A 15,050-nucleotide genomic window follows, 5' to 3' on the forward strand; every position below is an offset into this window, starting at 1 on the left:
TACAGAGTAGGTTGCTTATGGACATTGAATTCTTCTACTCAGCAATTATTAACTCTTGACTTCCATGTTATTTTATTTTTCTCAATTTCTTTATTTTGGCTAAAGTATACTGAGCCAAAGATACGTCATTTTAACAAATTCTACATGCACATTTCAGTGACATTGGTTACATTATTCAAATTGTGCTACCATACTTGCTAGTTACCATTTCTTCATTATTCTACTACCATTATCTTAAACTAACTGCTGCCTAAGTTTCCCATTCAATGTTTTGAGTAGCCATTTGTAAATTTGATCTCACATAGATCATTCTTTAAAAGCACACAATGCTCAAAGCAGAGGTAATTTACTAATGAAAATAATGTATTTTTTCGTTCAAAGAAGACTTCAGGGGTTAGCTTTGGTTTAAGATTTAAAACTTTAAGAGTATCTCTGGGAAAAATTTCCTTGTGCTCATGCATGTAAGTTGAGTTTTTCTGCATCAGCAATGAACATACTAAAGAGGAAAAAAAAATCCCTTTTACAATATCATCTAAAAGAATATAATCACTAGGATTAATTTTAGAAAGACTTGTACAGAGAAAAGTGTAAAAGAGTACTAAAATTAATTAAAGATGACTTAAATAAATGGAATGGCATTTCATGCTCGTGGATTGGAAAATTCAGTATTGTCAAGATGTCAATACTACCTAAAACAGCTTATAAATTCAAGAAAATCCCCCTCAAAGTTCCAACAGCCTTCTTTCCAGAAATGGAAAAATCAATCCTCAAATATGCATGGAACTGCCAAGGGGCTCTTAGTTGCCTAAGCAATCTTGAAAAAGAACAGAGTAGAAAGACTCTCACCTCCCATTCTCTTAACTTCCATTCTTTGGTATGATTGTGGTCACAGGATGGTTGTTGGAACTCTGAACAATTTGTCTGAGATCTAGAGAAGCATCAAGGAGAAAGGGTAAAAGGGAGTTTGGCTTCGAAATTGATCATTTCACTTCCTGCGTGTCTCATTTAATGACTTAACTTGTATCTTATGCCACCTTAGCTTTCAAAGAATGCTGGGAATTTAATTTTTTAAATCTGGGACTACTGATTTCCCTGGAAATATAAGGTCTAACACTAAGAATCATAGATTTGCAAGCTATTCCTTTAATTTTTTTTACTTCCTTTATTTCATGTTTAATACAGATTTTACCAATTTGCCTGTCTGAAACTCTTACAGTGACAAACTCAAGGCTGTTACTGCTAGTGTGATATATTAGTTTCCTAGGGCTACCATAACAAAATTCTGCAAAGTAGGTGGCTTTAAACAACAGAAAGTTAGTCTCAGCTCTGGAGGTGGAGGTTCAGCATCAGGGTGTCAACTGTGTTGATTCCTTCTGAGGCTTTGATGGAGGTCTGTTCTGCTCCTCTAACCTAGTTCCTAGTAGCTCCAAGAATTCCTGAGTTGCTACTGCAGCATCACATGGAGTCCTTCGTCTTTCTCTCTTTGTCTCTGTGTACCTTCTCTTTTATAAAATCACCAGTGTGACCCACCATACTCCACTAAAATCTCTTATTAATCTAACTAATACCATTTTCATAGATCCTATTAAAAGTGTCACATTCACAAGTATAGGGGTTTGGACTTCAACTTATGTTTGTGAGGGACACAACTCAATCCATAACAAGTGAGAACCCTGCTTTATATATATTTGAATTGAATTTTCAATGATTTGTTCTGAAATCAATAGTCTTCGTCCAGTGGGAGTGAGTTCAGATATCATCTGCAAGGATATAACTTAACAGTACACATTCAAAAGGCTTGCCTATTTTGGAGGTCATGATTTAAAAAGGAGAATTGTTACATATTTAAGTTCTTCCCAGTCTGGACTCTTCCCTTTGGATGATTTGACCTCAGGTTATATTTTTGTGATTTTTCTCCCCTGAGTACCTGGTCCTGTAAATCCTATTTTACATGGGTGATTATCCTTGCAACATCTCTAGAGATGCAGAACTTACTCTCAGAATTATGATTAAGGTCACAATGAATTTAATGATGGAAGCATCACTACTTAAGATGCATCTATTAAATGACTCAAAAATATTTTTTGTAGTTCAAGTGTAAATAAAATGCCAAAGATTCTTACGTTACCACAGAGAGTGCTTGCCTACGTGAGTGTTTACATGATTAATTTTTTCAGGAATTGAAATGTTGGACCCAAAGCGTAATGACATATGAATATGAAATTATTCTCCATCCTTCAGGCAAACCAAAGTTTGACTTTGTTGTAAAAAGTCAGACCAATATAACAGATTGAGAATCAAAAGGCTGTAACGGCTATTTCACTTCTAAACCACAAAATGCAAAATATTTTTCTATTCACATTTCTCTCTCCCACGAAATTTACTTCTTATTTACTTTTTTAACCTCATACAACTTATTTAACATTTGATTTTTTAGAACAAATTATCCCAGTGTTGAGGTCTCTGGCTCTCTCTGCTTATAATGAAGATTCAGACTTCTTTTGGCTAGAAGACATTTTTGATATTTGTGTTAGAAGTCCCAACAATTTAAAAGGTAACAATTTTATGAAAGATTGAGACGGACTTCCTGAAGCATGGAAAGTTTAGCCACAAAGAAACAGTTCTAATTCAGGTGATGGTGCATGTACTATCTTACTCTCTGTGTTCACAGAGACGGCATCAGTGTATGAGGCTCTTATTTTTTAGGACAAGGGAGAAGGAACCACAATTCAGAACTTAGAATGAATGACTGTTTCATTATGTAGGTAACCCGGGAAGTGTTTGTACACATAAGAGTCTTCATTAGGGTTTATATTATGCAAGGGTACATTGGTAGTGTGATTTGGAAAGTCATAGTCTTTTAAAAGTTCTCCTGAGTGATTCTGATAATGAGCCATGTTAGAGAACCTTTGTGGTCGATAAAAATATGGGGATTGACTTAATTCTGAAATACCCTTTTGGATACTTTCATAGTGTAAAGATCTAGAATACATTTACCTCCTCTTACATCAGTGTTCTTAGAAACTAATGTAAGGGTATTTGGGGGTTATTCTAATAGGCAGAGATTTGTAAAGCTCATATAGGATCAACGGAAGTGCTCTGTAATCTGTTAATAATTAGATTATAATGTAAATCTTTAAACCTTGCATGAGTGGCTTTCAAGGACCTAAGATGATACTTATGTAAGCAGTTATTACTTCAATTCGTAGGAGTGAGAGATTGAGTAAGAAGAGGACTGAAATTGATCGGTAAACTTAGCAAATAGTGTTTAAACAATGAAGAACATAGAATTGGGTTGCTTGCTTGAAATAGATGTAGAGTAGATGGATTAATTATTTAAACAATGGAGATACTACACTGTATAAATATAGAGAGGAAAATTGTTACCGTAGAAAATGGAAGAGACAATTACAGGAGGACTATTTTAAAAGTGATAAAGAGATGGGATCTAGTGAACACAGAGGGTTTGGTCATAGAAACAGAAAATTCATATATTGTGAAGAGGTCCAGCAGAATTACAATGTCAGATATTGAAGCAAATGTCAATAGGGGCTTCAAGAGTAACTAGATATCATTACTAGGATTATTTTAAGAGAAACCAGGGTTGGTTAATATTGAAGATATTTATGATATACTTTGTGTTTGTGTGTGCCATATTCTTTTTCATTTTTTCCTTGAAATCTCTTCCCTAGTCTTTTTCACTCCTGCACACACATCACCAGCAAAAAGTAAATGGTTTTCAACAAAAATTTAACCTTTCCATGTTTTATTCATGCTCACATAATTATTTTTATTTTGTCTTATAATAGTATTATACATAATTTCATGCTTATTTCTTTGTTGCTCAACAGTACTTGTAATAAGTATTTTTAAAATTGTGAAGTATGTCCATTGTGGATTTCAGTTATTAGTTAAAAAGATTCTGCCATTCCTACAATGCAGAAAAAAAATCTCATTTGCTAACATGAAAGTGAATATTAAATAAATCTTCCTTTATTTTTGTACTAAAACTTTATTTACATTTTATTTTTATAAACAGTATTGAGTATATATACCCAATTTTATTTTCTAGCAGATGTGGCAAATTAGAGTGTTAAACCTATTTATTTCATAATCTGCTCTTTTCCCGTATGTTTCTAATTACTTGTTTATCTTTGTTATTTGATAAGATCTCTGAGGTTATGGACCATATTTTAATCAGCCTTATATTCCTAAAATTTTGTACAGTGCTGAAATATAATAAATCCTAATGCCTATTTGTTGAAAGAATAAACAACTTATAGGGAGATTTCATAAAGTCACTAGTTGCCATTACATTTACAGGTAAATTTGTCCTGACGTCTAAAATAAGGATACACAGAAGAACGTATGGAACAATGTGACTGAGTTTGTCCTTTTGGGGCTCACTCAGAGTCTCCAGGGTCAGAAGGTTTTATTTGTTGTGTTCTTGCTCATCTACATTGTGACAATGGTGGGCAACCTCCTCATTATCGTGACTGTAGGGGTCAGCCCAACACTGGATGCTTCTATGTACTTCTTTCTTGGCTACTTATCATTTATGGATGCTGTTTATTCTACTACAGTTACCCCAAATATGATTATAGACTTACTCTATGAGAAGAAAACCATCTCTTTCCAAGATTGCCTGACCCAGCTTTTTGCAGAACACTTATTTGGTGGTTCTGAGATTTTACTTCTGGTGGTCATGGCCTATGATCACCACGTGACTATCTGCAAACCCCTGCATTATATGATGATCATGAACCAAAGGGTGCGTGTTTTGCTGCTGCTGGTGACCTGGGTCGGAGGTTTTGTGCATGGTATAGCTCACCTTCTCTTTGTTTACAATCTTCCCTTCTGTGGTCGCAATGTTATTGACTACTTTTGCTGTGACATGTATCCATTATTAAAGCTTGCCTGCACTGACACCTATGTCATTGGTCTCACTGTGATTGTCAATGATGGGGTAATATGTGTGGTCATCTTTATGCTGTTACTCATCTCCTACGGAGTCATTATGCACTCCCTGAAGAATCTTAGTCAGAAAGGGAGGCACAAAGCTTTACCCACCTGTGGCTCCCACATCACTGTGGTGGTCCTCTTCTTTGTCCCTTGTATTTTTCTGTATGTGAAACTTCCTTCCACCTTACCCATTGATAAATTCTTGACGGTGTTTTGCACTGTTTTCACACCTATGTTTAATCCCTTAATCTATACTTTGAGAAATTCAGAGATGAAAAATGCCATGAAGAAGCTTTGGACAAGAAAAAGAAAATGAGGCAATAGGCAAATGCATCACCTACTTTGAATAAAGGTTTTCCCTTGCAGGAAAACAAAAGATAAAACTGAAATCCACTGCCATCCAGTCAATTCCAGGGAAGCTGTGTGTAATTATTTAATTGTAGTAAATATTTCCTCAAGTCATCATGATTGTGCATGATGGAAAACATTTATTAGGATACCTCCAATGATTAATTTTGTTGAAAATAAATTTTTGAGATTTTTATTTCCTGAGAAAATATACATACTTTTTTATGTAGAATAGTTCTGTTGAGTCTATGGATTTACATTCTGTGTGATGACTTATGCTACATCTAATGCCAGAAAGCTATTTTAGTTGATGGAAGGTTCTCTCATGTCTTTTAAATAAATCTAATCCTTTTTTCACAATTAGTAGTGCTCATTGTCAATTTCAGAATAATACATTTTGAAATATAACATAAAAATTGTTCCTTCCATCCCAAACAGAGATAGAATATATTACTTAGAAATTTATGTATTTATTTTTAAATATGTTTTAAATATAGTGCTCCCCTGTCACTCAGGTCAACTCTTTAGATCTGTGTTTGATGGTCAGAGTTCGTAGATTGTCATGAATGTGATCGATTCACTTGTTTTTCCGAATCTTTGTTGCAAGAGGGATCCGAGGTATCTTCTACCTACTCATCCATCTTGGCCCCGCCTCCCACCTCATAGTATTTTTGAGGAATGCTTGGTGGATTCAAACTGCCAATCTTTTGGTTAGCAGCCATAGCTCTTAACTGTTATGCCACAGCAGCACTAGGTAATTAAGACACACAACAAGTATTAAATGTTTTTGGAACAGATTGTTTTATGTAATGAATGCCTTTCTGATTGTCAGTAAAATAGACTACACATTCTTGTTGACTTAGGTGATAAATCACAGGTGTCTTTTCTGTTTACAATTGTTCTATAGTAGTTTGGTGCAATGGTTAAGTGCTTGTGTTCATTTCTTTCTTTTATATCTCAAAAGAGATTGGCTTAAAACAACTTAATCTTGTAGATTGAGTCTTGCCTCATTAACATAACTGCCACTAATCCCGCTTCATTAACATCATAGAGATAGGATTTACAACACATAGGTAAATCACATCAGATGACAAAATTGTGGTAGGTCACACAGTACTGGACGTCCTGGTTTAGCCAAGTTGGCAAAATTTTGGGGGGAAAAAATTCAATTCATTACAGTAATTGGGACAATTATATAGATCAATTAGGCAAATAAAACAATAACTTTTGTTTGAATTACATGTAAAAAGTGAGACTATTGGCTATTCCATGTAGGGAAAAGATAAACAGGTTGAGACTCAGGAAACCTGAATTCTTGTCCTTAATCTACCACCATATGAATGTGCAATTTTGTAAATGTCTGTTTCTTTTCTTAATCTCAGTTATCCTCATTTGCAAAATGAAAAGAATCTACCTACTGATCCAGCCACCCACCCACTCACCCGCCCGCACGCCCGTCCATCCGTCCGTCCGTCCGTCCATCCATCCATCCATCATCTATCATCTATCTACTTATTTATTTATAGATCACATACTGCCCTCCATGTGCTTAGATTCTCAGAAAATTCTCATTATAATATATGAGTAGGTTATTACTTTGCTCAGTAGGAAACATGGTCCAACTCGTTTCAGAGACTTCTGATTTAGGAGAAATCTTACATTAGAGAATGTAATGGAACTGAAACAGAATAAGCTGGCTTTTAGTTCTAGTGCTTAGTAGTTATACAACACTGGGTGAGTGAAACAAAACATTCTGAACCTCAGCTCTCCCACCTATGAATTAGGAATAACACATTTATGGGGTTATTTGAGTTTAAATGTGAAAGTGCCTTGCAAAGACTAAATGCTCAATATATGATACAAAAAATAAAAATCAAACCTATTGCCATCAAATTGTTTTGCCTTATGGTGACCCCATATATTACAGAGTAGAACTTCTGAATAGGGTTTTCTTGGCTGTAGTCTTTACAGAAGCAGGTCACTGGGCCTATCTTCCATGGAGCTGTTGAGTGGGTTCAAACCACCAACCTTTAGGTTAGTAGTCAAATGAGAACTGTTTATGCCACCCAGGGAGCGACTTAGTTTTAATAACAAATTTAAGGTGGCTTAAATTTATTTTTTTTTTAGAAAAACTATTTTGACAAGGGTAGTAATGTGTTATTAGCTGACCTGAAATAAGTAAGTAAGTATATACCCATTTTCTTCGAGTTGATTTTGGCTCATAAAGAACCTACAGGACAGAAGAGAACTGCTCCATAGGGTTTCTAAGGAGTGGCTGGTGGATTTGAACTGCGGACCTTTTTGTTAACATCTGTAGCTCTTAACCACTGTGCCAACAGGACCCCAAATAAGTATAAAAGCAGTTCTAAATTCTCATTCTAAATTCTCCTAAAAGGGAAGATGGGAAATTCAGAGGAAATAGAGAGATAGGCATAGTTCAAACCCCTAAGTGTTTTTTTGAATCTAATCTTATGCCTCCATGCGTTAGGATGAGAGTCTTGTTAAAGCCTGTGTTGATACATAAATATTAAAAAAGGATCATGCTAACTACCCAGGTAAAGTAAGTTTTTACACGAGAAATCACAAGTGATCAAGGTCAAAAGAAAGACTTGAGGCTAGAGAGGCTTGAATTAGGTCTTCAGACCTGCTCCTCATTAACCACATGTCCTGGGGTAAAAGGCCAAATCTTTTGTTGTCTCAAGTTTTCAACATGTAAAATAGAAAGAATAAGTTTCCTACTATATATAGTGTTATAAAAAAAAATAAAAGAGATAATCTATGTGAAGTGATTTGCACAGTGCCTAGCATATAAGAATATAAGAAGCAATCAATTAATATTAGTTTTTAATCATTGCATGTAATAACAATGTTTAACCTTTACATAGAGCTTTGTAATTTATGAAACATTTTAATATCTCCTATGGGGAAAGCCGGCTTAATTTCTTCAGTCCTTTGTTTTCTCAGGACTCAGTCTGAGATTGCAAAAAAGGAAGTAGAGAAAAGAACGAAGCATGAGATGGTGATGGAGACCAGTGGAGAGCAGAGATCTTTCTGGGAGCGGGGAATGCTGAGCAACAAGATATAAAAAAGTGGGATTGACCCTACAGGGAAAAAAGTATCTATTATAATGCAAAGGTATTTCTGATAGGGATCTGACTGCATTTGTTTTAGCGGGATTTACTGGAAAGACAATTTTCCTGGGTCTGATATCTCTGCATATTCAACAGAGAACTCACTGACCCACAACAGGGAACTGAGGGCTGAAGCTCCCCCCAGACCACCTAGCCTCCTGCCTTAGGGGTCTAAGGAGGGTGACACCTACCAGTCTGTAGAGGTACTTGCATTGGGGGCCTAAGGTACAGCTGCAGAGCCCACCCACCAAGGTGCTTTAGGAATAGAGACACACATACCTCACTGACACTTGGGGGAAGCCTGTCAATATCCTGCCCCCTGCCCCGGAGTGTGAACCCCAGCTGCTATTAGAATCTGGTGCACACAACTATCACCACTACTTCTCAAGGTGGATAGGTGATAGGGTGCATCACACACTTGATGACCCCAAATCAGATTCTACTCAAGAATAGTGAATGGACTCAGGCATATCTACCTGGTAACAGCCCAAACCAGCTGGTAATAGGTCATAAGTGAGTCGAGGGCCACAACAATCAAGACAGCGCAATCTAGTAGCCTATCTACGTATATTGAAAGAAAATAAAACAAGATAAGACTCAGTGAGCAAATATAGAATAAATCACTACAATACCTCAGTGATGGCTCAGAGACAGCAGTCGATATCAAACCACATAAAGAAGCAGATCATGACTGCTTCTACAACCCCCCAAACTAAAGAATCAAAATATTTCCCAAATGAAGATACAATCCTGGAATTATCGATACAGAATATAAAAAACTAATTTACAGAATGCTTCAAGACATCAGGAATGACCTCAGAAATGAAATAAGGAAGCTACAGAAAAAGCCAAGGAACACACTGATAAAGCAGTTGAAGAATTAATAAACATTATTCAAGAACATAATGGAAAAATTAATAAGCTGCAAGAATCCCTAGAGAGACAGCATTCAGAAATCCAAAAGATTAACAATAAAATTACAGAATTAGACAAAGCAATAGGAAGTCAGAGGAGCAGACTCGAGCAATTAGAATGCAGAGTGGGAAATCTGGAGGACCAGGGAATTAACACCAATATAGCTGGAAAAAAATCAGATAAACGAATTAAAAAAAAAAATGAAGAAACCCAAAGAATCCTGTGGGACTCTATCAAGAAGGATAACTTGCTTGTGATTGGAGTCCCAGAACAGGGAGTGATAACAGAAAACACAAAGAGAATAGTTGAAGATCTGCTGGCAGAAAACTTCCCTGACATCATGAAAGACGAAAGGATATCTATTCAAGATGCTCATCGAACCCCATTTAAGATTGATCCAAAAAGAAAAACACCAAGAAACATTATCATCAAACTTGCCAAAACCAAAGATAAAGAGAAAATTTTAAAAGCAGACAGGAATGAAAGAAAGGTCTCCCACACAGGAGAATCAAAAAGAATAATTTCAGACTACTCAGCAGAAACCATGCGGTCAAGAAGGCAATGGGATGACATATATACAGCACTGAAGGAGAAAAACTGCCAGCCAAGGATCATATATCCAGCAAAACTCTCTCTCAAATATGAAGGTGAAAATAAGATATTTACAGATAAACACATGCTTAGAGAATTTGCAAAAACCAAACCAAAGTTACAAGAAATACTAAAGGAAATTGTTTGGTCAGAAAACCAATAATATCAGATACCAGCACAACACAATGTCACAGAACAGAACATCCTGATATCAACTCAATAGGAAAATCACAAAAACAAATTAAGATTAATTAAAAAAAAAAACGCTCAAAACAGGGAATCACTGAAGTCAATATGTAAAAGATCACAAAAATCAAAAAGAAGGATTAAATACAGGTGGCATAGAACTGCCATATGGAAAGGGATACAAGGCGATACAGGACGATACAAGTTAGGTTTTTACTTAGAAAAATAGGGGTAAATATTAAGGTAACCACAGAGGTATAACAACTCCATAACTCAAAATAAAAACCAAGAAAAACGTAACGACTCAGCAAACATAAAGTCAAATACTATGAAAATGAGGATCTCACAATTTACAAAGAAAAATGTCTCAGCACAAAAAAGTAAGTGGAAAAATGAAATCGTCAACAACACACATAAAAAGGCATCAAAATGACAACACGAAACACATACTTATCTATAATTATGCTGAATGTAAATGGACTAAACGCACCAATAAAGAGACAGAGAGTCTCAGACTGGATAAAGAAACATGATCCGTCTATATGCTGCCTACAAGAGACACACCTTAGACTTAGAGACACAAACAAAATAAAACTCAAAGGATGGAAAAAAATATATGAAGCAAACAATAAGCAAAAAAGAAGAGGAGTAGCAATATTAATTTCTGACAAAATAGGCTTTAAACTTAAATCCACCAAAAAGGATAAAGAAGGTCATTACATAATGATAAAGGGAACAATTGACCAGGAAGATACAACCATATTAAATATTTATGCACCCAATGACAGGGCTGCAAGATACATAAAACAAACTTTAACAGAACTGAAAAGTGAGATAGACACCTCCACAATTATAGTAGGAGACTTCAACACACTACTTTCGGAGAAGGACAGGACAGCCAGTAAGAAGCTCAATAGAGACATGGAAGACCTAATTACAACAATCAACCAACTTGACCTCACTGATCTATACAGAACTCTCCACCCAACTGCTGCAAAGTATACTTTTTTTTCTAGCGCACATGGAACATTCTCTAGAATAGACCACATATTAGGTCATAAAACAAACCTTTCCAGAATCCAAAACATCGAAATATTACAAAGCATCTTCTCAGACCACAAGGCCATAGAAGTGGAAATCAGTAACAGAAAAATTAGGGAAAAGAAATCAAATACTTGGAAAATGAACAATACCGTGCTCAAAAAACACTGGGTTATACAAGACATTAAGGAGGGAATAAAGAAATTCATAGAATGCAACGAGAATGAAAATACTTCCTATCAAAACCTCTGGGACACAGCAAAAGCAGTGCTCAGAGGCCAATTTATATCAATAAATGCACACATACAAAAAGAAGAAAGAGCCAAAATCAGAGAACTGTCCCTACAACTTGAACAAATAGAAACTGAGCAACAAAAGAGTGCATCAGGCACCAGAAGAAAACAAATAATAAAAATTAGAGCTGAACTAAATGAATTAGACAACAGAAAAACAATTGAAAGAATTAACAAAGCCAAAAGCTGGTTCTTTGAAAAAAATAACAACATTGATAAACCATTGGCCAGACTGACTAAAGAAATACAGGAAAGGAAACAAATAATCCTAACGAGAAACGAGATGGGCCACATCACAACAGACCCAACTGAAATTAAAAGAATCATATCAGATTATTACAAAAAATTGTACTCTAACAAATTTGCAAACCTAGAAGAAATGGATGAATTCTTGGAAAAACACTACCTACCTAAACTAACACAATCAGAAGTAGAACAACTAAATAGATCCATAACAACAACAAAAAAAAAAAGATTGAAATTGTAATCAAAAAACTCCCAACAAAAAAAGCCCTAGCCCGGACGGCTTTACTTTAGAGTTCTATGAAACTTTCAGAGAAGAGTTAACACCACTACTACTAAAGGTATTTCAAAGCATAGAAAATGATGGAATACTACCTAACTCATTCTATGAAGCCACCATTTCCCTGATACCAAAACCAGGTAAAGACATCACAAAAAAAGAAAATTACAGACGTATATGCCTCATGAACATAGATGCAAAAATCCTCAACAAAATTCTAGCCAATAGAATTCCACAACATATCAAAAAATTAATCCACCATGACAAAGTGGGATTTAGACGAGGTATGCAAGCCTGGTTTAATGTTATAAAAACCATTAATGTAATCCACCATATAAATAAAACAAAAGACAAAAACAACATGATCTTATCCATTGATGCAGAAAAGGCATTTGACAAAGTTCAACACCCATTTATGATAAAAAAAACTCTCACCAAAATAGGAATTGAAGGAAAATTCCTCAACATAATAAAGGGCATCTATACAAAGCCAACAGCCAACATCACTCTAAATGGAGAGAGCCTGAAAGCATTTCCCTTGAGAATGGGAAGCAGACAAGGATGCCCCTCATCACCGCTCTTATTCACCATTGTGGTAGAGGTCCTAGCCAGAGCAATTAGGCTAGACAAAGAAATAAAGCGCATCCGGATTGGCAAGGAGGAAGTCAAATTATCTCTATTTTCAGATAACATGATCTTATACACAGAAAACCCTAAGGAATCCTCCAGAAAACTACTGAAACTAATAGAAGAGTTTGACACTCTCAGGTTATAAGATAAACATAAAAAAATCACTTGGATTCCTCTACATCAACAAAAAGAACTTCGAAGAGAAAATAACCAAATCAATACCATTTACAGTAGTCCCCAAGAAGATAAAATACTTAGGAATAAATCTTACCAAAAATGTAAAAGACCTATACAAAGAAAACTACAAAGTACTACTACAGGAAACTAAAAAGGACCTACTTAAGTGGAAAAACATACCTTGCTCATGGATAGGAAGACTTAACATAGTAAAAATGTCTATTCTACCAAAAGCCATCTATACATACAATGCACTTCCGATACAAATTCCAACTGCATTTTTTAATGTGATGGAGAAACAAATCACCAACTTCATATGGAAGGGAAAGAAGCCTCGGATAAGTAAAGCATTACTGAAAAAGAAGAAGAAAGTGGGAGGCCTCACTCTACCTGATTTCAGAACCTATTATACAGCCACAGTAGTCAAAACAGCCTGGTATTGGTACAACAACAGGTACATAGACCAATGGAAAAGAATTGAGAACCCAGATATAAATCCATCCACATATGAGCAGCTGATATTTGACAAAGGCCCAATGTCAATTAATTGGGGAAAAGACAGTCTTTTTAACAAATGGTGCTGGCATAACTGGATATCCATTTGCAAAAAAAAAGAAACAGGACCCATACCTCACACCATGCACAAAAACTAACTCCAAGTGGATCAAAGACCTAAACATAAAGACTAAAATAATAAAGATCATGGAAGAAAAAATATGGACAACCTTAGGAGCCCTAATACAAGGCATAAACAGAATACAAAACATTACCAATAATGACGAAGAGAAACCAGATAACTGGAAGCTCCTAAAAATCAAACAGCTATGCTCATCTAAAGACTTCACCAAAAGGGTAAAAAGACCACCTACAGACTGGGAAAGAATTTTCAGGTATGACATCTCCGACCAGTGCCTGATCTCTAAAATCTATATGATTCTGTCAAAACTCAACTACAAAAAGACAAAGAACCCAATCAAGAAGTGGGCAAAGGATATGAACACGCACTTCACTAAGGAAGATATTCAGGCAGCTAACAGATACATGAGAAAATGCTCTCGATCATTAGCCATTAGAGAAATGCAAATTAAAACTATGATGAGATGGAATCATTAACTCCAACAAGGCTGGCATTAATCCAAAAAACACAAAATAATAAATGTTGGAAAGGCTGCGGAGAGACTGGAACTCTTATACACTGCTGGTGGGAATGTAAAATGGTACAACCACTTTGGAAATCTATCTGACGTTATCTTAAACAGTTAGAAATAGAACTACCATACAACCCAGAAATCCCACTCCTCGGAATAGACCCTAGAGAAATAAGAGCCTTCACACAAACAGATATATGCACACCCATGTTTATTGCAGCTCTGTTTACAATAGCAAAAACCTGGAAGCAACCAAGGTGTCCATCAACGGATGAATGGGTAAATAAAGTGTGGTATATTCACACAATGGAATACTACGCATCGATAAAGAACAGTGAAGAATCTGTGAAACATTTCATAACATGGAGGAACCTGGAAGGCATTATGCTGAGTGAAATCAGTCAGAGGCAAAAGGACAAATATTGTATAAGACCACTATTATAAAATCTTGAGAAATAGTATAAACTGAGAAGAACACATACTTTTGTGGTTACGAGGGGGGAGGGAGGGAGGGTGGGAGAGGGTTTTTTACTGATTAGTTAGTAGAAAAGAACTACTTTAGGTGAAGGGAAGGACAATACTCAACACAGGGAAGGTCAGCTCAACTGGACTGGAGCAAAAGCAAAGAAGTTTCCGGGATAAAATGAATGCTTCAAAGGTCAGCGGAGCAAGGGCGGGGGTTTGGGGACCATGGTTTAAGGGGACTTCTAAGTCAATTGGCATAATAAACTCTATTATGAAAACATTCTGCACCCCGCTTTGAAATGTGGCTTCTGGGGTCTTAAATGCTAACAAGCGGCCATTTAAGATGCATCAATTGGTCTCAAACTACCTGGATCAAAGGAGAATGAAGAACACCAAGGTCACACGATAACTATGAGCCCAAGAGACAGAAAGAGCAACAGGAACAAGAGAGTTACATCATCCTGAGACCAGAAGAACTAGTTGGTGCCCAGCCAAAACCGATGACTGCCCTGACAGGGAGCACAATAGAGAACCCCTGAGGGAGCAGGAGATCAGTGGGATGTAGACCCCAAATTCTCACAAAAAGACCATACTTAATAGTCTGACTGAGACTAGAGGAATCCCAGCGGTCATGGTCCCC

General features: G+C 36.1%; 1 protein-coding gene across 1 annotated transcript; it reads left to right on the forward strand.

Annotated features, from left to right (window-relative positions):
• The first annotated feature begins 4,378 nt into the window (after positions 1-4,378).
• On the forward strand, positions 4,379-5,278 carry LOC126058231 (olfactory receptor 4A47-like). The gene has a single exon (XM_049853211.1). It carries the CDS (start codon positions 4,469-4,471, stop codon positions 5,276-5,278), a length of 810 nt encoding a protein of 269 aa, XP_049709168.1. The 5' UTR covers positions 4,379-4,468.
• The last annotated feature ends 9,772 nt before the right edge of the window (positions 5,279-15,050 follow it).

This window comes from Elephas maximus, chromosome 14 (assembly GCF_024166365.1).
Source record: "Elephas maximus indicus isolate mEleMax1 chromosome 14, mEleMax1 primary haplotype, whole genome shotgun sequence".
Classification (NCBI taxonomy): Eukaryota; Metazoa; Chordata; class Mammalia; order Proboscidea; family Elephantidae; genus Elephas; species Elephas maximus.

Coding starts and splice junctions, on each gene's coding strand:
- LOC126058231 (XM_049853211.1), top strand. CDS start 4,469: ATGGTGGGCAACCTCCTCATTATCGTGACTGTAGGGGTCAGCCCAACA.